Raw genomic sequence first — 23,696 nt, forward strand, 5'->3', positions numbered from 1 at the left:
TGAAAGACTGAATTCAACATCGACACGCTACATATGATCACTATATCTCTATACTGGAAAGCTATTCAGTAAAATAATAATAATTATGATAATAAAACATGAATATTTAAAAGGGGTGTTGTTTATCTTCATACAGTATGTGTCCTTTGTTTTTGGCTTTTATCTTTCATAGAAAAATAAACCCTTTGATATCAAAATAACCTGTCAGTAGTCTTTTGCTTTCCTATTGTGCATCAGAGAAAGCAAACAGTTATATCAAACAGGTCTGTTAGCCATATGCTAACCTTCTGCAAAAGTATGGTGAGCTGTTTAAATGCTATATTTTATTACTGGCCTGTAACGTTTTATGGTCATCATCCATTGTTTGGACAAACCGGTAGCATCTGCGCCACAAGATGCTCAGATCAATTCAGCTGCTCAGACTGATATTCAGTTTGGTGTTGCAATAAATACGCACTTTATCTTTAGCAAGGAGTAAAGCAATGATGTCCGCGAATATAATGTTGAAATCCTAAATGCCGCAGTTCCTTTTTAAAGAAATAGAAACTCAGCACGTCAATGCCAGAGAATATTACAAAAATGGCCACATGCACACTGCAGGAGTCAGGAAGTGACAAGTACAGCAGTGTGAATCACATGTGAATGAATCGACAAGCTTGACTCACTGTCTTCATAATGGAAACTAGCTGACTGCATACTAAAAAAAAACGTAAACTATACACTTTATACTGACAAATGTTTTTAAATATAGCATGTGAAAAAGATTACAATACTGCATTTCTGTCAAATGACAGAGAGTGGCATCAATAATATTATATAAATATTGATTTAATGTAGCGTAAATGATCTTAAACTTCAACATTGACAATCAAGTCCCTGGAATCAGTAGTTGTCCATTTTAGTAAAGAGTACAATCAAATAATTAATTAATAAATATTTGATTTTTTTAAATAAAAATGCTTTTGATATTAAAATCATAATATCAATCAAGCATAGCACAGTGGGATACCGTAATGCATGCAGTGTGCTCTGTAGCATAAAAAAAAAAAAATCATGCTATTCACCATTTTTTGCTTGCAATATTAAGTCTTCTGATTGGCTGTCAATATTTTATTACATATGAAACCAAAAAAAAAAAAAAAATTATAATAATATATATAGTTTGAAAGTAATTCCAAGAATGATATTGTGCTATTCTCATTCAATTACCAATAATTATTATTTTTGGGATTTTTATATTTTGACAACGAACTGCAATAGAAACATAATTATACAATTAAAATGTATGTAAAAACTGCCTTGTTCTATTTCAATATTTATGTATGATATATAAGCTTTTATTTGACTGTTCAATATTAATTAAATTCATTTAAATAGTTTGATTCCATTTTATAAAATTCAATAAAAAAAGGGGGCCATGCCTTTAATAAATTCAGTTCAACTGATTATTAAATAAACTTTCAGTGTTCAGTTTTCGACTAAGTGAAAAACTAAATTTGGTATCAATGGTATCTTTCTGTAAATAATTCATTTTGGTGCATCACTAATAGTTATTATTTTGCATGTGAATGGGCCTTTAGTTTTTTTTTACATTCCACATTGTAATTAATTTCCAAGCTAAATGAAATAGTGTATAATGCATGCAGGTTTGAATATGACATGAACATGTAGTGGTTATTTAAGTTGAATCTGAATGCAGTTGTCTCTGTATTTAGCAGTGTGCATGTGGCCTAGCAGAACATATGAAAGCACTTAGTCAAGACAAAATGAGCGGAAAGTATCTGCATTTGTGGCACTGTGATTCACAAACACTGCTGTGACACACTGTGACTGGACAGGGCGGCTGAAACACTCATCGTGTCATGAACTGGGTTTCTGGGTTCACTGTGGTGTGAGCTGAAACATAACATTTGAGGCGATGCAAGAATAGCACTGGTGATACTGCACAAGGAGATCTGACACTGGACCACATGAACTGCTGGTTACAGCACACACAAACCGCTTTACACACTCAAAGCTAATTCAGTGACACATTACATATATTCATTTTGGAATATCCTGGTGTATACTGGCAGTGATCCCATAGGGAAGTTGAAACAGTCAAAAATTTTCCAAAATAAAAGTGGAAACATTGTTTGTAGGACCATGTGGCTTTTCCAGTCTGGTAACACAAGCTTGGGACAGAAGACATTGAGTGCAATACAGCCAGAGGAAGAGAACAAGCAAGCTGAGACCATGAGGTCAAAAAAGGAGGTTGCACACCTGTGCTGCTATTGCTTGTGTTCTTTTATTGTCCTGCTCTGTTTATGGCACTTCAAGACTTCACATCGTCCTGTTCTGGATCGGACAGGACGAGCTCCACTGGCCTGATGAGTGAGGTGTCTGAATCCGTGCTCATGGACGACTGGTGCTCACCTGAAACAACACAAAACATTCAGGACCAGCGCTGTTTTAGCACCAAACCTGGTGCCAGGTGTTGTTTTTGAACTGGAATGAAAACGTTAATGAGATCTGTAATGGAAGCTTGTTTTTGCGATCAAATAAAAAAGAAAATTACAATTACGCAATTGAAATGATGCAATATAATTGAGCAATTGTGAGATATAAACTCAAATTTCAAAAATTTCAAAATATGAACTTGCAATTTTAAGAAAAAGTCAGAATAATGAGATATATTCTCAGAATTGCATGATATGAACAGGTAATTGAAAAAAAAAAGTCAGAATTGTAAGATCTAAACTCGTAATTGCGAGATATGAACTCGCAAGTTTGACAAAAAGTCAGAATTGCAAAATATAAACTCAGAATTTCAAAATATAAAGTCATTATAAAAAAAGTCATAACTATGATATATAGTATACTATACTATCAATGATTTAAATGTAGAATAGTGAGATATGCACTTGCAAGTTTAAGAAAAAGTCAGAATTGCGAAGTATCAACCCAGAATTATGATATGAACTCGCAATTTTGCAAGATATGAACTCAGAATTACATGCTATGAACCTGTGAGTTCATATCTCGCAAATCTGAGTTAAAATCATTTTAAATTCAAGATTTAAACTCAGATGTGCAAGAGATAAAGTTGTCAGAATTGTGAGATATACACTCAGATTGGCAAAATATTAAACTTGTAATTTTGAGAAAAAAAAGTGAGAATAAGATATAAACTCAGAAATGTGAGATATGAATGTGTAATTTTGAAATAAATTCAGAATAGCAAATTATAAACCCACAAATGCATATGAAGTCGCAATTTTGAGAAAAAAAGTCAAACTGTGAGATAAAAACTCAATTTTGAGAAAAAGTCAGAACTGCGTGATTTAAACTCAGAATTAATTTCAGGTCATAAAATTGCAATTTTGACAAAAAATACAGAATTTAAAGACATAAATTCAGAATTGCCTTTTTATTTTTGTTAAATAAAGTTGCATTAATGTTTTTTAGAGATTTCAGAGCTTCGGTTGAGGGAAAAACGGCTTGGAACGGTACACAAGACACATGGTGAGGTTTTATGGTGTTTTTTGTTCTGTCTGGAGTTATTTATAGTCAGCGGCAGCAGACCAAAGTTATAAATCTATCTCCTTATCTAACTAAAGACCTGATATGAACTACAGAAGCAGCACAGGACAGGAGAAAATGGAGAACCAGGACAGGCTGTGCTTTTATTTACTGCCGGTACCAAAAAAATGACCTAAATATGTGAGAGCTGAAAGTAGACCACATGTAAGATCACTGAAACGGACTAAAATAACCAAATCCACATTCAAGAGAAGTGTAGGAATTTCACTAGGAACTACAATTCCTCTTATATTTGTTCTTTCTAAGCATTACTTATATAATACTTATGTTTTTATTAGGAGAATAATTCCATCTTAATGGATTCCTCTTCTGAGTTTCATTTTATACAGTCACTGAAAACCCCACTGAAATAAGAAAGTGAAGGTCCATATATTGTTCCCACTTCTTTGAAACAATGCATTTCGGACGTTTAAAATTAAATTTACAGAGACTACACTCAAAAATAGCAATTCCACAACCAGAAAAATGTATATTCAATATGAAAATGACCAAAATACCTTAAAGGTTTATACCAACAAAAAGGTTTATGTAAGGAAAGTTGTTTTCTTGATAATGCACAGACTGGATAGTTCATCCATACTCACTGCTGGCGATGTGACGGCTCTCTCCAGCCTGCAGGAAGGCGTCCATCTGATGGTAAATGTGTGACAGGTCTATTGTTCTGACAGCTGGGTCCAGGACCACCGAGCTCTCGCCCACGGAGACCTCACTAGCGCCCGTCATAGGGTTGGTGGGCGGCCCGCTGACAGACAGCTCATAATCAGGAGGGATGTCATCAGAACAGTCTGTACTGGGCTGTTTGAACGGAAAACTACAGCGTCATTAAAGAGCAAAACACGAGCTTACATGCAAGTCTCATGGATACAGTAGCGTCTACTTTACCGGGATGCCCAGGGCCTTTAGGATGTTCATTTTACACATGGGACAGGTTCTGTGGTCCTGGAGCCACGGGTCCACACAGTTCTTATGGAAGACATGACTGACAACAACAACACCACAGTGACATTAAACAGTTAGAGACACATTTTACTCTTATTTTTAATGCATTTAACCAAATTAATATGGACATTGTATTGGCTTCTTTAGCAAGTAAATTAAATAAAAAACACAAAAAAATTAATAAAACTGATACAATATTAATTGAACAACAGATCAACCAGTTTTTAATGTCTTTAGATGCCTACAGAGTAATTGGCGTTAATTTTCAACTAATTTGATAAGCAGAAATTATTTTATAATTTTTGCTTTTTGACTCAATAATTAAATCATAAACAACAACAACAAAGATCATTTAAGACTATTACTATAATACACCAGAAAAATCATGGGCCGGCTCAGGTGTAACGCTCAAAAAGTATATGCTTTTTTGTTGTTGTAAATACAATTATTTAATTAAAGACTGATGCATTCAGACAAAGCGTCTGGAGTAGATGTGCAACATTTCAATAACAGTAATGTGGCGTCTGTTGATCCAACAGATACTTCCAGTTTCAGCATTTCCATTGATTTTTAAAGAAGTGATCTATTTTCATCCAGTGTAGAAATAATGTGAACATTGCTTCAGGACGGAGGCCTTTGATTCATTCTGTTGCTGCACTATTGAGAAAAACATTAAAAGCTTGACTTTCACACGTCAAACTGAACGGCTTTAGAGGAAGCGCTCATTTAGTTCAATAGTTTAGGTTGAACTTCAATATGACACTAATGATGAATTCCTTACAGTTTCAAGCCCTCTATTTCTCTGAGAATCAGGATTAGTCTTTTTTTAAACTACTTTGCTGATGTCTTATGTGTGTGTGTGTGAAATCTTACCGACACGGCAGTATCCGGACAACATCATTAGGTTTGTAGTCTTTGATGCACACTGCGCAGTTATCAAAGTCCGACTCAGTTTCCTAGAAACAGCGGGTCGATGAATAATGTTGTGAAATTCACACGTGTGTGTACACTAACCTGAGATCTCCATTAGAGCTAACACAGCAGACAGGAACTTACAGTCATAAAACACACATAATGAGATCGAATCACCGGACACACTACAGATATCACACATTTCGATCCTATATATAATTTCTTCTTGCAATAAGATGTCAGTATGGCTTTTATGTTTTGCAAGAAATTAATACTTTTAAACAGCAAGGATAAATTCAATTAAATGTGATGGTAAAGATGTTTATAACGTTACAAAATATCTATATTTCAGAGAAATGCTATGTGTAGCTTCCTCTTTGTTAAAGGATTTTAAAAATGCATCACAGTTTACATTAAAATATGAAGCAGCATGATTTTTCATCAGAACTGTGGCATTATTACTTTGAGCGAATTGTTTAACAGATTTCACAGTAATACTCAAATACCAAGACGTCGGCCAAAAAAACACAAGAGGAACTGAACCTTGTCCCCCTTCCTGATGGTCCGCACTTGTAACTTGCTTATGGCCTTCTTTGCAGCGTCGCTCAATCGCCTCTGCAAAAGACAAGAAATTAAATCTCTGATTCTCTTTGCTGTCTGAATGCATGCTGTGTAAAACCCAAGCGGCACCTGACTGCGGTCGTGTGCGTTTGCGTAGCGGAAGCGCTGGATGTAGTAGAAGACCAGCCAGGCCAGAGAGATGATCATCAGGACGATGAAGGAGATGGAGACGAACACCACGGATGTGCGGCTGACGTACTGCTGCAGGTTGCGTGTGCCGACGGTGATGTGCATGGTCACGCTTACGTTCTTCTCCAGCAGGGCCACGATCTCACGACCTTTGGGCTCGGGAATCATGATCGCCACCACATCGCCGGTTCCTAAACCAATGATGATGGGTTGAGTTCTCAAGATGCAGATGACATACTGTACTTCAATGGCATTCAGTGTCAGATCTAGCTAAGCTCAACTCTAGACTCGGCTTGAATCATTTGTTCTCTAGAAAGCTCTGGACAGGCCTTCGCTTGCATTCTGAACAAACACACAGGGCTTCCTTAAACTGACACCTTGAACAAGACATACTTCATTCTGGATTCTGCTTCAATGAGTCACAGAAAATGAAGAAATAGAAGAAATCAATAATATCTTGTGTGTGTGTGTGTTATTAAGAGTATTTCCTACAACTAATACTTAATATTTAATAAATTCAGATATTTTCAAGTGATATTATTTCAAGATGATGTTTTAGTATTATATACATTTTAAAGGATTTTTATTTTATATTTTTAAATATTTTTTTTTCAGTTTGTATTTATTTTATATCTTCAGTTTTCATTTTAGTTTAAGGCTTTTATGTGTATCATTTTTGTAATCCTCAAATTCCATTGTTATTTTAATTTTAGCTTTCGTCACAATAATACTTCAACAACAGCAGTTGCCAAGAACACATTTGATTTTTATATTTTTTTATTTTTATACATTTTTAAAGTCAAACATTTATATTTTATTTTATTTCATCTTTATTTTAGTTAATAATTTTTTTTTAATAATCGGGCTTCTTTCAGAAACATACAAAGAAACAAACTAACGAAAAACAGGTGCAAATAGGAGAATTATTTTTACATATTTCAAAAACAGTCCTGAAAAAAAGGAATGAATAAGTATTAAGATTAATAAATGAATACTACGACTACTGCTTTAAGAATCAATGATAATAAATAAATTAAATATTGATAAATTAATACTACGACTACTACATTAAGAATCAATAAATTAATGATTAAATAAATAAAGTATGTCTGTCTGTAAAATAGAGTAATCAAAAATATATCAGACACACATATGAAGTCATTTTTTCAAACAAAATGGTTAAACTGCACTTGAATTTTGTAATAGCTCTAGTAATACCATTCTGGACTCTGAACTTCTGCTTTGGATCTGAGAAAGCCAGTGACATCATCCTCAAAAATCAGCACAAGCTGGAGCTGATAAACATTAACATCTTATCTCTGAGCAGAAGAATTCAACACATTCAGATGGGATGCTCCCTTCAAACTCACATACTTGCAGTGAGTTTCTCAAAACAGCACCATTTCAGATCTCTGATTCCCACAGCAGCAACAACAGCACTGTAAACCCCAGCCCCTCCTCTGCATATCTCCATTACTGATTGATTGTCAACAAAGAAACCAAAAACAAAACCATGAAGACTGACCATGCTGAGTACCAGACTTTCCATTTATAAACCAGGAACTGGCGCTGATGAACTACAGCTGTGCTGCCGAGGTCAGGATACAGCGATTCATGCTAATAAACGCTTTATGGAGCTTCATCAGTAATAACATGACAGCAGCAGGTCAAGAATATGCATGAATGTATTCAATGGCAGACTCTGACCCACTTCAACTCTTAAATGATAAACATTAGAGGCTAAAAAAGGAGGTTAAATGGATAGTTCACCCAAGAATTTAAATTCTGACCCACTTCAACCCTTAAATGATAAACATTAGAGGCTAAATAGGGAGGTTAAATGGATAGTTCACCCAAAGAGTTTAAATTCTGTCATCATTTACTCAAGTTGTTCCAGTCTGCGTGAGTTGCTTTCTTCCATTGAGTACAAAAGAAGTTGATGGTACCCATTGACTTCCACAGTATTTCTTTCCCTACTATGAAAGTCAATTGGAACCAACAATTCAAAATTCTTTAAAATATCTTTTAGGGGAGGTTTGGAACAACCTGAGGGTGAGTAATTACCATTTTTGGATGAACTATGCCGAAAAGGAGGTTTCTTCAACTACTTGGCATTAACACACCATTCTTACCTCTTTTAGTAGAACTTCCCTTGTTCTTCATGAACTGGTTTTCTAATAAACCCAGCACTGCGTATTCCAAATATTGTTGGCTTTTTGAGTAAATGCTTTTGTTTTGTAATTTGTTATTAATTGATTTATTGTGAATATGTTTAAAATGATTGAGTTTTAATGTAAGCGTAGCAATAAACCTACTAATTTCATTTTGAGAGAACTTTTCAACCTATTATCCAGCAGTGCTTATTGCAAAGCTCAAATACAGTTTACAAGACTCATGTAGTGATCAATAAATGATGACAGAAAAATGTATCGGTGAACTGTTCCTGTGATATTAGAAAAAACCAACAGCTTTAACCATCATGTGCAGAATAATGTGTTTGGATCATGTTGCTCTTGAATGCCTGACTGACTGCAAGCACTTAAAAACCACAAAGAATTCAGGAAACAAAGGATCAACTGACAAGAAAACTGTGGGGAAGTGAGAGAGACGGAGAGAACAATATGAACTCTTGATCAGACACAACAGCTTGTCCTGCCCATGATTTCTGCAATTGCAAGACAAGATTCTTGTGGTTGAAATGGTGCAATATAACAACTCCCACTAATATTACCAAACCAAAACATGCACAGACAAGATCTCTGAGAACGTTTTAAATGAATAGTTTACCCACAAGTACAAATTAACTGAAAATTCACTCACTTCAGGCCATCCGAGATGTAGATGAGTTTGGAGAAATGTAGCATTGCATCACATGCTCACCAGTGGATGCTCTGCAGTGAATGGGTGCCGTCAGAGTCCAAACAGCTGATAAACACATCACAATAATCCACAAGTAATTCTCTACGCATAATAATGCTTCCTCCAGTGAAAAAGTCCATCCCGTTATTCTCTCACATTAAAATCCACCAACATATTTATTCAAAACCGTATTAGCTTGTTAACAGTGATGATATGATTTTTTCAATGGAGAAGGCAATATTATGCATAGAGAACTCATATTTTTTCAGAAGCAATGATGGTCTGGAGTGGTCTCAATTACTTGTGGATTATTGTGATGTTTTTATCAGCTGTTTGGACTCTCATTCTGACGGCACCCATTCACTGCAGAGCATCCGTTTGTGAGCAAGTGATGGAGTACTACATTTCTGCTCCAATGAAGAAACATTGGACTCATTTATATCTTTAATGCATTAATGAGTTTTTAATGTTAATGTGTTTGGGAGAACATGAGCTTGACTGTCATGATAACAACAACAACATCAACAACAACAACAACAACAGACAAAATATATATATTTTTCTTTATGATTTTGGGTTGCAGTGTGACCTGGACGTGTTTTTGTGAAAATCCTCCATTGTGCTGAGAAAGCACAAAACAAGCATGAATTAACCTGCAGTGACTGCTAACGCATTGAGTAACGATGTCGCAACTCAAATAATAAATATAATACTTAGTTGCTTCAGAGTTAGTCAAGGCAAAAATCACAGAAAGTATGTGTGTAGACTGTAGACCAATACATTTAGATTATTGAAATAATATAAATCTTACAAGTATGAGATAGTGGAGTCAAGAGAAGTGTGGACAGTTGGGAAATGTTTGGAAAGTCTGTGCGGGAAAGTGGGATGTTGGGAATGTCATTAATGTGCAATAATATGCCTTGTTTTAGCATTATAGTTTTACTTTTTTATGCATTACAACAATATAATTTATTGTTGTGAAAACAATGTTAAAAAGCAATAAATAAAGTAACTAATGGAATCTTATTGTAAAGTATAACAACATTGTTTTTTTTGGTGTGCAATACAGTATAATGCAATATGAAAATACTGATCCAAAGATGCAAAGGAGGCTTGATACTTGATACAAAGTATGCAAACAGACCATGCAAATTTCACAAATTTAGTGGGCTTTTCCGCATCCAGATACAGTGCATCATAGATGTTAACTACTAATAGCATGCAAGTCGCTTTGGATAAAAGCATCTGCTAAATGTATAAATGTAAATGTAAATTAATAATAAACTGTGCAAAAATCACATGTTGGTGCAATGATGCGATAACCTTGTTATACATTAAAGGAATAGTTAATTCAAAAAGCAATGCAGTAACTATATATTCACCCAACTAACCATCAATAAAAGTTTACAGTTCACCCAAAAATTATCGCTTGCTCACCCTCAAGTTGTTCCAAACTTGTAAGCATTTCCCTCTTCTGTTGAACACAAAAGGCAATGTTTTGAAGAATGCTGGTAACCAAACAGGTGCATAGTATGAAAAAAATAGATCCTCAAGTCAATGGCTACTATTTGGTCACACACATTCTTCTAAAAATCTTCTTCTGTGCTCGGGAGAAGAAAGAAATTCATACAGGTTTGGAGCAACTTATTGCATTTTAAATTTTTAGGTGAATTACTTTGCTCTGCATATACTCGACAATGAAAGTGGATTTAAAAACGTGTAATACAGTGCGCAACTTAAATGATCAATTAATGAGCGAGTGCACAAGAAAAGCATCTCATCTTACCGTGATGTGGCATAGTAATGGTCTCATTGGAGCCCACATTGAAAATGACCACAGCGGATGCATTGAGAGCAGCAGCCAGTCTGATCTTCTCCCTGTAGGAGCCGTTTCCATTGGCTATCAGTGCTATCCATGGGATGCTGGGATAGGGAAGGAGGAATTTAGTGTTACTGTCACCCACCTCTCTGTCCTGCAGAAGGGATGGCATAAACACAAAGCCCCTGGCATCTCTTTTAGGAGAGTGCTCCCCATATCTGCCACATTCACTCTTGTCTGTCTTCATCTCAGATGTGACTGGATCCAGGTAAGTGATGTTGACAAAGGCAGTGTACCATTCCTCCTTCTCTGCCACTGTGAAGTCCAGACACAGCAAATGCATGAAGCAAAACGACAGCAGCCATGTAGACAGGGCAAGACTCCGGCAGGCTTGGGTTAGGGACATTGCCATGTTTACTGAGATGATCCCAAACTAACTGTCTTTATCCTGCCTCTTTTTCAGTATATGATTATGTTCCTTGAGCACGGCATCATTTGGCAACCCCACAGCATAATTAAAGCGCAGTCAGACAGAAACATCTACCGGTCCATCGCCGTTGTCCTTTAAAAGTGGCTTATAGATGTGGTCCATCATCATGACGACTGACCCAGCAGCGTTTGGCTTGTTGTGACGATGTCGGATGCAAAGGTTGCCAGATATTCTTAAAAAACATAGACCCTAGAGGAAAAATGCAGTTGTTCAAGAAAATCACAATGCAATGCTAGCAATAAGGGACTCAAAGAGCGTGATTAATAAATAAATCGGATTAATTGAAAACACACACACACACACACATATATACGCTAACAACGTAAATACATTGAACAATCTGTAGACGTTTTCATTTTTTTTCGCAGTTTTTTTATACTTTGATTTTATTACTACTAGCTTATATCTGTCAAATATTTATGTGAAAATATATGCAACACTTGAATGATTCTTCCGTTAATTTATTACTTATCGCATATCGAAAAGAGGCAACGTGAAAACTTATTGAAGTGATTTGGTAGAATATCTGGCAACCGCTTCATCACGCACAGGGCAGAACATGTGCGTTGCCCTCCTCTGTGATGGAGTGGGACTACATCTCCTGCAATTCTTTTACATTTACATATATATGGGTTTTAATATATAGAGATATTTTAATACAATTTATCTGCCACCGATTACACTCCACAAACAGTTCCACCACGCAAAAGACACCTGTTAGTACATGTTAGTGGAACTGATAACAGCGTCACTTCAGTTTCCTTCCGGAACGGTTTACTGTTACACACGCACCGGGATCAGCTGTGATCAACTGCCTGTTTTCTACGCGATTAAACCTTTAATCTGGGTATGTTTCCTAGGAAAAACGTGCTCGATTATATGTTATTGAGCTGCGACGAAAACCAGACGTTTTCGTAAAAGTAACTGTTAAGCTGAGTTGTATATTAAAGTCATTAATGAGCTCATGTGAGTTCAGTGGGAATTAGCAGCGCGGAGTCGCACTTTGTCAAGCGAACATCACGGTGTGTTTTATAGGGAATCCATTACATGTGTCACATATTTGTGTTCTGTCTCTGTGATATTGGAGGTGGAAGATGCCTAAGAAAAAGACTGGCGCTCGTAAGAAGGCAGAGAACCGAAAGGAGCGAGAGAAACAGATTCGAGCCAATAAAGACGTTGTTGATGTGGCCAAACACCCATGCAATGCATCCATGGTAAGAGTCATCTATAGCATTCATACTGTACCATATTGACATATCAACATAATATTGCAAAATCTGGATCTTCTGAAGAAAATGAAATGATAGAAAGCATGTGGCCTTATTTTCTTTACAGTATATTTGATGATATTGTAATAGTGGCTGGGAGCATCATTATAAATGTACTTTCTTGTTCTATAAATGATTTATTAGATGTTACTTTTTTATTTTAAAAATGCTAATCTTTGGTGAATCACTTTTATTTGTATTCTCATAAAATTAGCACATACTCCATGTGGTTAGATTCTATGCATTTGCAAAATGATCCTAAAATTTCAATCCTGTTACATTCAGTCCTGTTGCTCATATACTCATCTGTCCCATACTTGTATATACATCTCAATCCTGTTACTTTCAGTCCTATATACATCTCAATCCTGTTACTTTCAGTCCTATATACATCTCAGTCCAGTTACTTTCAGTCCTATAAACATCTCAAACCTGTTACTTTCAGTCCTTTATACTTCTCAATCCTGTTACTTTCAAGCCTATATACATCTCAATCCTGTTACATTCAGTCCTGTTGCTCATATACTCATCTGTCCCATACTTGTATATACATCTCAATCCTGTTACTTTCCGTCCTACATACATCTCAATCCTGTTACTTTCAGTCCTATATACATCTCAGTCCAGTTACTTTCAGTCCTATAAACATCTCAAACCTGTTACTTTCAGTCCTATATACTTCTCAATCCTGTTACATTCAGTCCTGTTGCTCATATACTCATCTGTCCCATACTTGTATATACATCTCAATCCTGTTACTTTCAGTCCTATATACATCTCAGTCCAGTTACTTTCAGTCCTATAAACATCTCAAACCTGTTACTTTCAGTCCTATATACTTCTCAATCCTGTTACATTCAGTCCTGTTGCTCATATACTCATCTGTCCCATACTTGTATATACATCTCAATCCTGTTACTTTCAGTCCTATATACATCTCAATCCTAGTACTTTCAGTCCTATATACATCTCAGTCCTGTTACTTTCAGTCATGTTACTCATATACTCATCTGTCCCATACTTGTATATACATCTCAATCCTGTTACTTTCAGTCCTATATACATCTCAGTCCTGTTACTTTCAGTCCTATATACATCTCAGTCCTGTTACTTTCAGTCATGTTGCTCATATACTCATCTGTCCCATACTTGTATATACATCTCAGTCCTGTTACTTTCAGTCCTATATACATCTCAGTCCTGTTACTTTCAGTCCTATATACATCTCAGTCCTGTTACTTTCAGTCCTATATACATCTCAGTACTGTTACTTTCAGTCCTATATACATCTCAGTCCTGTTACTTTCAGTCCTATATACATCTCAGTCCTGTTACTTTCAGTCCTATATACATCTCAGTCCTGTTACTTTCAGTCCTATATACATCTCAATCCTGTTACATTCAGTCCTGTTGCTCATATACTCATCTGTCCCATACTTGTATATACATCTCAATCCTGTTACTTTCCGTCCTACATACATCTCAATCCTGTTACTTTCAGTCCTATATACATCTCAGTCCAGTTACTTTCAGTCCTATAAACATCTCAAACCTGTTACTTTCAGTCCTATATACTTCTCAATCCTGTTACATTCAGTCCTGTTGCTCATATACTCATCTGTCCCATACTTGTATATACATCTCAATCCTGTTACTTTCAGTCCTATATACATCTCAGTCCAGTTACTTTCAGTCCTATAAACATCTCAAACCTGTTACTTTCAGTCCTATATACTTCTCAATCCTGTTACATTCAGTCCTGTTGCTCATATACTCATCTGTCCCATACTTGTATATACATCTCAATCCTGTTACTTTCAGTCCTATATACATCTCAATCCTAGTACTTTCAGTCCTATATACATCTCAGTCCTGTTACTTTCAGTCATGTTACTCATATACTCATCTGTCCCATACTTGTATATACATCTCAATCCTGTTACTTTCAGTCCTATATACATCTCAGTCCTGTTACTTTCAGTCCTATATACATCTCAGTCCTGTTACTTTCAGTCATGTTGCTCATATACTCATCTGTCCCATACTTGTATATACATCTCAGTCCTGTTACTTTCAGTCCTATATACATCTCAGTCCTGTTACTTTCAGTCCTATATACATCTCAGTCCTGTTACTTTCAGTCCTATATACATCTCAGTACTGTTACTTTCAGTCCTATATACATCTCAGTCCTGTTACTTTCAGTCCTATATACATCTCAGTCCTGTTACTTTCAGTCCTATATACATCTCAGTCCTGTTACTTTCAGTCCTATATACATCTCAATCCTGTTACTTTCAGTCCTATATACATCTCAATCCTGTTACTTTCAGTCCTATATACATCTCAGTCCTGTTACTTTCAAGCCTGTTGCTCATATACTCATTTATCACATACTTATCCCATATATATAGTAACTGAGTGAAAATAACAGGAGTGAGTAGTGTTGTCACATTTATTAATGTAAATATTACGATACATCCATATTAATCTAGATACATTTGAAAATGCATCCTTTTTTTTAAGATTTTGGCCTCCTATTCACAGTGAGACAATGCTTTTTCCCCAGAGATCACCTATGGTTGTTTCTGCATTGCTGTTTTATATTAAATTTCTGCAAGTATGACAGAAAATGCACTTATGTCCAGTGGCAATTATGTATTCGACTAGTATATGGAATGGCGTTTGAGCTGCACAAAACAATATCCACAGGAAAACTGAAAAGATAAATGTAAGTTTATTACTTTTAATAGCAATTTTTGAATATTTAAAATATAATTTTTTGTTATTTTTATCATTTCATAATCCGTCCTCTAACCCTAAAAAAAAACTATGCAGACCATTAGATTTAAAATAGAAACATGATTTGGCCTTTTTTTTTTTTCAGCTCACTGGTCAGTGTTCAACACTTTCACTATAAGGCAGTGCGGGCGTTAACACCTCACATGTGTAGTCAAACCTGTACACTAATATAATGGATACTCATTCCTGTTACCCAGTTTCATTCCTGTTACTTAAGAGTTTTTTCTTTAAAAAGATAAAGTTAAATCACTATTTTGTAAATTAAGTTTGGTCCATAATTGATCCCATCGTTAAATAAATTGCATCTTAGAAAAAGCTTGAGGTTTGAGTTGACTTTATTTTAAATTCCGTAGTGAGCTCTAGTGATGGGCACATTCGAAACACTGCTTCACAAAGCTTTTAAAATATTTGTTTCAAATCTTTTGTTTCAAATTAGTGTTTCGGAGGCGTGTCAAATCGGCCAGGTCACGAAATTTTAGCAAACAAAGTTTTGTTACGTCACACTTTTTGAAACTCCGATGTTGTTGATCTCAGAATGAACCCATGAACTACTTCTGCTTGCCCAGTTAATCATGTGACATGAAAACACACAAAATTTTTCTCTAAAAATGAAGAAACCACTCTGGTGGACATTCCTGCAGTCAGCATGCCAAATGCACGCTCCTTCAAAACTTGCAACATCTGTGGCATTGTGCTGTGTGATAAAACTGCACATTTTAGAGAGGCCTTTTATTGTGGCCAGCCTAAGTCACACCTGAGACATGCTGTCTTATCAGCATCTTGATATGACACACCTGTGAGGTGGCTGGATTATCTCAGCAAAGGAAAAGTTTTCACTTACAGATTTAGACAGATTTGTGAACTATATTTGAGAAAAATAACTATTGAACTATATTTTGAGATATATCACATGCGATTGTCAAACACATTTCGTCAGTAAAGCCGATTCCCTGATTAGCGGTAAATCGCCATCACCTGCTTTCAAATGAAGCGGCATTTAATAGACAGCCGTAGATCACTGACATGCTAGGCAATATCGCGTTCATTATCGAAGATGATTCATCTTGAAAGGCCAATTTAAAATATTGGTACAATAAATCAAGTGCACAAAATCAGTATTTTGTTTAGGCAGTATTTGTGGCATTTGATAAATCATATTGTGAGATTTGTCTAAAATGTGTGCGTTTTTGCGCCAATGTATTGTTAAAGGATCACTGTGTCGTGTAATATTCCCATATAAACTAACAGGCAATTAAAAAAATGTTGCTATAGTAAAATCAGCTAATTCATGAGATCAATAGATCCTTTATTTAACCTCTTTTTTTGAGTTTAATGCATCTTTATAGAGGTGTCGAAATGCTGTATCAATTAAATTACTTTTAACATTACTTAATGGAAACTGGGTCATTCACATAGAGGGCGGAGCGTCACATTATTTAAAGGGGAACTTCATGCGTTAATGAGTAGCAAAGGATTAAGTAGTCGCATTGATTACTTTTATGCCTCTGATCAGGCAGGGTTTTATAGGGTTGACTGAAATATTGCAATAACTGACACTTTAAATCAATGTTTCAAGCAACAAAAAAAACAAGTGAACAAAAAACAGATGAATACAAAAAGTAGCCATTGATCTCTAAACATGTATCCAAATCCAAATGTGCAATGTATTATCATTCAGATTTGTGGACCTCCCAGTGTGCTGAATCTCCACAAATTAGTGTTGTTACTACAACAACCAATTTGAATGTGACAAGAAACTGGTTCCTGAAAAGAATGTATTATTGCAACATTCTTTCTAGGGCTGTCAACGAATATTCTAAATTCTAAATGTAAATATTCTAAATGTATTCGAATAGTAAAAAAAAAAAAAAATTTCAAAGGTGAAAATTAATATTTCAATAAAAAAAAAATGTGGAAAAAAAGGCCCGCGGTAGTAGAGGCGTGGTTGTCTGCTTTGCGAGTGGGCGCGCCTGAGGCCGACACACTGGATGCGTGGCGCAAGCGTCTCAGCAGCGTGGCGTGTCTGTTTTAATTCGGCTCACATGTTAACATGGTTAGAGCTTGCCGCGCGGAAAACGCGTGCATGCTAGAAATAGAACCGACGCCTATTTTTCACGCGACACGCACGCGTGTGGGAAGCGTTTCCAGGCAAAATATAATAGGAAAATGTTTATATGTCATTTTGTACACAAATCCATATTAATTCATATCATTTTGATATTTGAAAGTCTATAGGTTGACATAAATTCAGATATAAATGTAATTTAAAATATAAATAAATAATTATCGATTTTCAAATATTGCACCTGTCAAACATCGTCTATTTTGCCGTCAATACTGTTGACGGTGTCCTTTATCAGTAGGCGTAGGTGTGTAAAAAAAAAAAAAAAAAGTTTATATCGTTGTCATGAAGACAAGAGCCTGGTCTGTCGGCGGTCTCCCTACAGCAGCAGCAGCGCGCTAGCGCAACACGACAAGAGGCCATAACGGATACAATAATTTCGTTCATTTGTAAGGACATGAGACCGATCAGTATCGCGGATGGGGCACGCTTCGGGGAGTTCTGTAAAGCAATGGATCCGAGGTTTGATTTATTTATTGTTTCATGTCAAGGAAAAGTTCCATGTTTACCACAGCACAGCTCGCTCGGAGCATTTAATGTCAGTTCTATATGCTGTAAAACTTCAGTTAATTTTAATTATATTTGTTTCAATCACTGAATGAAGCCTGCTATATTTGGGACAACAGTCGCAACCTTAAATTGCTTGCACAAAAATTTGTTTGTTTATTTAAACCATTATGCGCAGAGAACGTGAGGGTGAGAGAGCGTGAGGTCTGCAGTCTTGGCCATTAGTTGATTTCCTTGTTTTTGTGTAGGTAATACGTTGTCATATATGTTTAAACTTAAATAGACTACCTATACAAGTAGTTATGTCTCTTTGTATTATTTTGGCCTGTTATCGACGTAAAGCGCGTCATTGACTACATGCGCAACCAGATGTTCGAATAGTTCGAATATTCGTGTATTTTTTAGAGGGAATATTCGAACGTCTTTTTTGAGCAATTTTGACAGCCCTAATTCTTTCCCAAGATAACAGCTCTGAGTTTTCTCCTACAATGCCTGAAGAGTTTAGAAACACCTGGTAAGACATCAGACAGCATTCCTTCATGCAGAATCTCTCCAGATCCCTCAGATTCACAGCTCCATGTTGGTGCTTCTTCTCTTCAGTTCACCCCACTCTTCATTTATAGGGCTCAGGTCAGAGGACTGGGACGGCCATGGCAGAAGAATTTTTGTGTTGATTTCACAAGATGTCCAGGATCTCTTGCAGAAGGACATGCAACAACATTGAAAGATCCAGCAGTATTTTAAACTCTGGATATGGGGTACTTTTTATCCCTGTTTGTACTAAACCCATCTGGTTTGTTTGCTGCTTTTTTTTTGTTTTTTTTTTTATTATTTTTTCATCTGACCACAGAAGCCAGTGCCATTTGAAGTTCCAGTTGTGTCTGAGAACTGAACAAGCTAGAGTTTGTTTTAGGATAAGTGAGGATCCTTTTCCGTTAAACCTTCCCGAACAACATGTAGTGATGTAGGGGCTCTTTGAGTCTTTTTTAAAATGTGTTTATTCTTTCTGACCCCAGGGCTCGACTAATCTCTGTATTTTTCCAGCTGTGATCCTTTGAGAGTCTTAAGCAAACTCTCCTCCTCAATATGTATCAGGACGATAAAGACACATGTCTCTTCCAGCTGGATTTGTAACATCTTTAATTGATTGGAACCCTTAATTATTTATTACATTAATTCACAGACCTAACCTTTTTCTCTATTTTCTTTTACTTTTTAGGAATGTGATAAGTGTCAAAGGTAATTTTACTTTATTATACACTCAGAATTGTTACATTACCTTGTACCTTTCCATAATATTTCATAGAGTTATTATCTGTTGGCAGGCGACAAAAGAACAGGGCGTTCTGCTATTTCTGCGCTTCAGTGCAGAAACTTCCCATGTGTGCACAGTGTGGTGAGATGAACTTCCTCCTTCTGAACCCCAACATGCCCTCCAAACTCATTATAACTGACCCTCGTTGCCCCCCCCCCCCCCCCCCCCCCCCGTTAAAGTCTCTGGGAAATAACTTGCATGTTGTTAAGTTTGATATTAGATGACAACTTGGTCAGTGCAATAAAGCAGATAGCGATAACATACTGCTCTCAAACACATAAATAACTAATGATAACAATACAATGGAATCTGTCACTCAGGAATAGATCGCTGCTGTTCAGTTTGCAGGCGAAGGGCCGTGTCTGACATTATAAGCAAAGAAAAAACAGCTTTGTAATATGATCCACTTAAGTATGCAAAGGGAGTTGAACTTTTCTGTGAAATGTGCCAAGTGCTTCATAAAATAAATAGACACTGGACCGAGATAAATCACGATTGATTGGCTTCTGAAAGAGAAGTAGTACATTTCTAGAATATTAAGCCGTTTTAGTCTTCTATTTGATATATTTATGCTGTTATTTTTCTTTATTCCAAGGCAAAACTAAATGTATGAAGGCTTCAGACTGTGTGATAAAACATCCTGGTGTTCACAGCACTGGAATGGGCATGGTGGTAAGTACAAACATCTCCATAAATGGCTTCTGTTTTATACCCGTTATGCTAGAAATATCTGTTTTGGGGCAGATAGCCAAAAAACTGTCTTAAAGAAGCTTGGTATGCAAATAGATAGGTTTATATAGGTTAAGCGCAAAAATTCCAATCCAAGTAATATTCTTACATGATTTATATCCAGCTTCTTCAGTGACTTCAGAATGAAAGTGTGTTCATTAAACATTATGTAACTTCTGACTGTAGTTGCCGAGAGTTCACCTTTATCCTATATCCCATGGTGTTTTGCAGAAATGACAGGAGTATCTTCCATTAAAATGTAATCAGTCAGCAACTGCCAATATGAAATACTAAAAGTATGCCAAAAACTCTAGGTACAGTGAGGTAACATTTTTCCATCACTTCTCGAACTATCAACAGACCCTGAACAACCCTAAAAGCTCAATGAATGACTCTTTCAGAAGCAATATTATGAATGTGTTAAATATTACCGTTTAAATATGTAGTAACATTAAAATATTTATGGATGTTTAATAGTGCTTTCCCCCATTTTGACAGATCAATGTTCTATTTCCCAGATTTCTATCATCATATTGAATATTCCAGTAAACGCAGCTAATAAGGATTGGAAATGAAAAAGGGTAGAAAAGTGTATTTTAAACTGCCTTGTGGCAGGATTTAGAGGGGAAAAACGTTACATAAAATCTACATTTCAATGGAAAAGGGAAGCGGGTACACTGCTAGAGGACTGTGAAGAGATTTCTCACAGATATCCTTGTGGTGGTAATAAAATTCCTGGCATTTTGTTGTTTCCCTGACAGATAAATAATAGAGCGTGATGGATGTTATACTGCTTGGGGATTATTTGTAGCACAGTGGTTTGGTTGTCATTTTAAGTAAAAGGTTCCCCTAACCAGATATGCCACCAATGTGGTGACCTTTTAATTACAGTTCGGTTTCTTTTACAGTGCATATTTGTACTGCTTATTATGTGTCATGGCACAAATGGCTCAGAAAAGTGAAGTTAGCTCTAGGGACATTTAGTTCACTTTTTGTTTCTAATTTGGGGGTCAATAAAAATGAGCTCTCTGTCAGCTTTTAGGTTCCTCTTATTGTAGTCGGGGGTCTCTTGGGATTGTACTGATGAAAGAACAATCTGTTGTGTATTTGTGTGCTATAGGGAGCCATATGTGACTTCTGTGAGGCCTGGGTTTGCCATGGAAGGAAGTGCTTGAGCACACATGCATGCTCCTGCCCTCTTTCTGATGCAGACTGCATCGAGTGTGATCGCAGCGTTTGGGAACATGGTAAACAGCAAGCATTACCATCATGTTACAAATAACAGGAGTTTTGGGTCACACTTTATCTTAAGGTCCAATTCTCACTATTAACTCACCATTAACTATGACTTTTGCCTCAATTAACTTATAATTTGCTGCTTATTATTAGTTTATAAGGTAGTTGTTAAGTTTAGGGTATTGGGTAGGATTATGCATGTCATGCATTATATGTACTTTATAAGCATTAATGAACAGCCAATATGTTAATACTAGACATGCTAATAAGCAACTAGTTATTAGTGAAAATTGAACCCTATACTAAAGTGTTAACGAGTTTTGTAATCCGATTACTTTTTTCCAGTAACTAGTGATGCATTACTTTTAAATTTACAATTTACTTTTTTAAATGAGTGATACAAGTTACTTTGTAGGGCTGAGCGATATATCTAACGATATGATCATGCGGATCTAGTCAGTAAATCTGGTTCCGCGATGACAGCTAAATCACCATCACCTGCTTTTGAATGGAGCAGCATTTAATAGACAGAGCCGTAGATCGCTGACAAGCTACGCCATATCGCGTTCATTAGCATGACAAAAAAGTAACACGAAGTAATATAATGCATTACTTTCCATAAAGAGTAACGCAATATTGCTTTTCCCAACACTGGTTACCTTCATCTAAATCCTGTTTGTTGTGTAATGTACAGGTGGACGCATTTTCCGCTGCTCTTTTTGTGACAACTTCCTGTGCGAGGATGATCAGTTCGAACACCAGGCCAGCTGTCAGGTTCTGGAAGCAGAGACGTATAAATGTACGTCTATCTGATTTCCAATGTTTTTCTGAATATTCCCAAAATGTTCAAGTTTATTGACTTTTGCCCCAATTTCAGGTTTATCTTGCAATCGTCTCGGTCAGCATTCTTGTCTCCGATGCAAGGTAAGGATTTTCAGCAGTCTGATTTGTTTGTGTCTGTCTCATATTGTGAGGACAAACTGTGCTGTTTTTGTAGGCATGTTTCTGTGACGATCACGCTCGAAGCAAAGTGTTCAAGCAGGAGAAAGGCAAGGCTCCCCCGTGCCCAAAGTGTGGACATGAAACTCAGGAGACCAAGGATCTCAGCATGTCCAGTAAGTGCCATCTACTATTACAGTCTTGTACTATTAGTACAGTCATAGATTGTGAACTTTATTCATTATAGAAATATGAAAACCCGCAGCAAACTAATAAAAAAGACAAAAACATAGTAGCATTGTTTGTTCTTGCAGCCCGAACACACAAATTTGGCCGTCAGAGTGGTGCTGATGAAGATGATTATGGTGCGTCTGGATACAGCTCCTACTGGAAAAATCTGGAATCTGGAGGGGGCTACAAAGACGAGGAGGAAGACGACCTTGATGATGATTATGATGAAGAGGACGAGGATGAAGATGATGATGACGACGATGAGGAGGAGGAGGAGGAAGACGACCCAAAGGTGGAGGACTCTCTCTCCAATCTGAGTTTGGGAGCAGGTGGAAAGACCCAATAAAAATGCAGTTTGGAGATGGGATTCAGATATTATAGGTGTCACCTGAAAACGTGTCAGATATTTGGCCTTTTACCAAAGGTTTCCAGCATTGCATTGATATGAATGTGTGCATAAATGTCTGCCTTTTTGAAGTTTAAATATATCTGAAGAAATGCTTTTAAAAGTCAGTTGTTTTGTGTATTTATTTATTGAGATTTATATGCCTCTTCAGTTGACAATATTGCAGACCAGACATAGCTTCTCAGCTTTTATGACGGCTGCGCACCAGATGCTGTTATGTTATTTTTTTAATTGATTTTAAAGGAACTTGATACACTAGGCATCTGTAGAAATGGGTAGATGGATTTAAAGCATTCAGGGCCAACAGGTGTCAGTATTTAGTTAGTTAACTAACTACTGCAGCTTCACACCAAATATGTTCCTTACTATAGGTCACGTCATACACATCCATATAATAGTCAGACATATTGTATTCACGCCATAGACTGTATAAAAACAGATTCACACTGGCTGTATATTTTTGTTGAGATTTTGTCTGATAATTTTATGGTTAGATTTTTTTTTAAAGCAGCTTCAGCATCGAATAAATTAAAATAAATTTGATGTTGAATTTTATTGTAGTAAATGGTAAACAACGCGTCGCAAACTAGTCACGTGATATCAACATGGCCGTGGCCTTGAGGGGGCGACCCGCTCTGCGCGAAATAAACCGGGTTTCCAACTTCAGTTCCAAGACTGATGACACGAGTCTTCATCTCATGTCGGTGCACGTCATTGTAATCATATTTCTCGTTCATTTCTTTCTCCTACAAATGACTTGAGTGCATATTTAGCAATTTATCCAGACGAC

The 23,696-nt window shown here is 36.4% G+C and overlaps 2 protein-coding genes across 2 annotated transcripts; one reads left to right on the forward strand and one right to left on the reverse strand.

The window, feature by feature from the left end:
• Positions 1-2,123: 2,123 nt before the first annotated feature.
• On the reverse strand, positions 2,124-11,435 carry LOC113076721 (RING finger protein 150-like). Its single transcript, XM_026249411.1, has 7 exons — positions 10,829-11,435; positions 6,124-6,374; positions 5,977-6,048; positions 5,395-5,477; positions 4,465-4,561; positions 4,167-4,377; positions 2,124-2,415 (listed from the first exon to the last, which is right to left on the reverse strand). The coding sequence occupies exons 1-7, from the start codon at positions 11,271-11,273 to the stop codon at positions 2,315-2,317; spliced, it is 1,260 nt and encodes a 419-aa protein (XP_026105196.1). The 5' UTR covers positions 11,274-11,435; the 3' UTR covers positions 2,124-2,314.
• A 616-nt stretch (positions 11,436-12,051) lies between these two features.
• Positions 12,052-23,009, forward strand: LOC113076717 (zinc finger protein 330-like). Its single transcript, XM_026249408.1, has 10 exons — positions 12,052-12,198; positions 12,439-12,565; positions 19,270-19,289; positions 19,376-19,446; positions 19,961-20,037; positions 21,215-21,341; positions 22,025-22,129; positions 22,208-22,254; positions 22,328-22,445; positions 22,584-23,009. Exons 2-10 carry the CDS (start codon positions 12,446-12,448, stop codon positions 22,844-22,846), a joined length of 948 nt encoding a protein of 315 aa, XP_026105193.1. The 5' UTR covers positions 12,052-12,198; positions 12,439-12,445; the 3' UTR covers positions 22,847-23,009.
• The last annotated feature ends 687 nt before the right edge of the window (positions 23,010-23,696 follow it).

This window comes from Carassius auratus, unplaced genomic scaffold (assembly GCF_003368295.1).
Source record: "Carassius auratus strain Wakin unplaced genomic scaffold, ASM336829v1 scaf_tig00021008, whole genome shotgun sequence".
NCBI classification, from domain to species: Eukaryota; Metazoa; Chordata; class Actinopteri; order Cypriniformes; family Cyprinidae; genus Carassius; species Carassius auratus.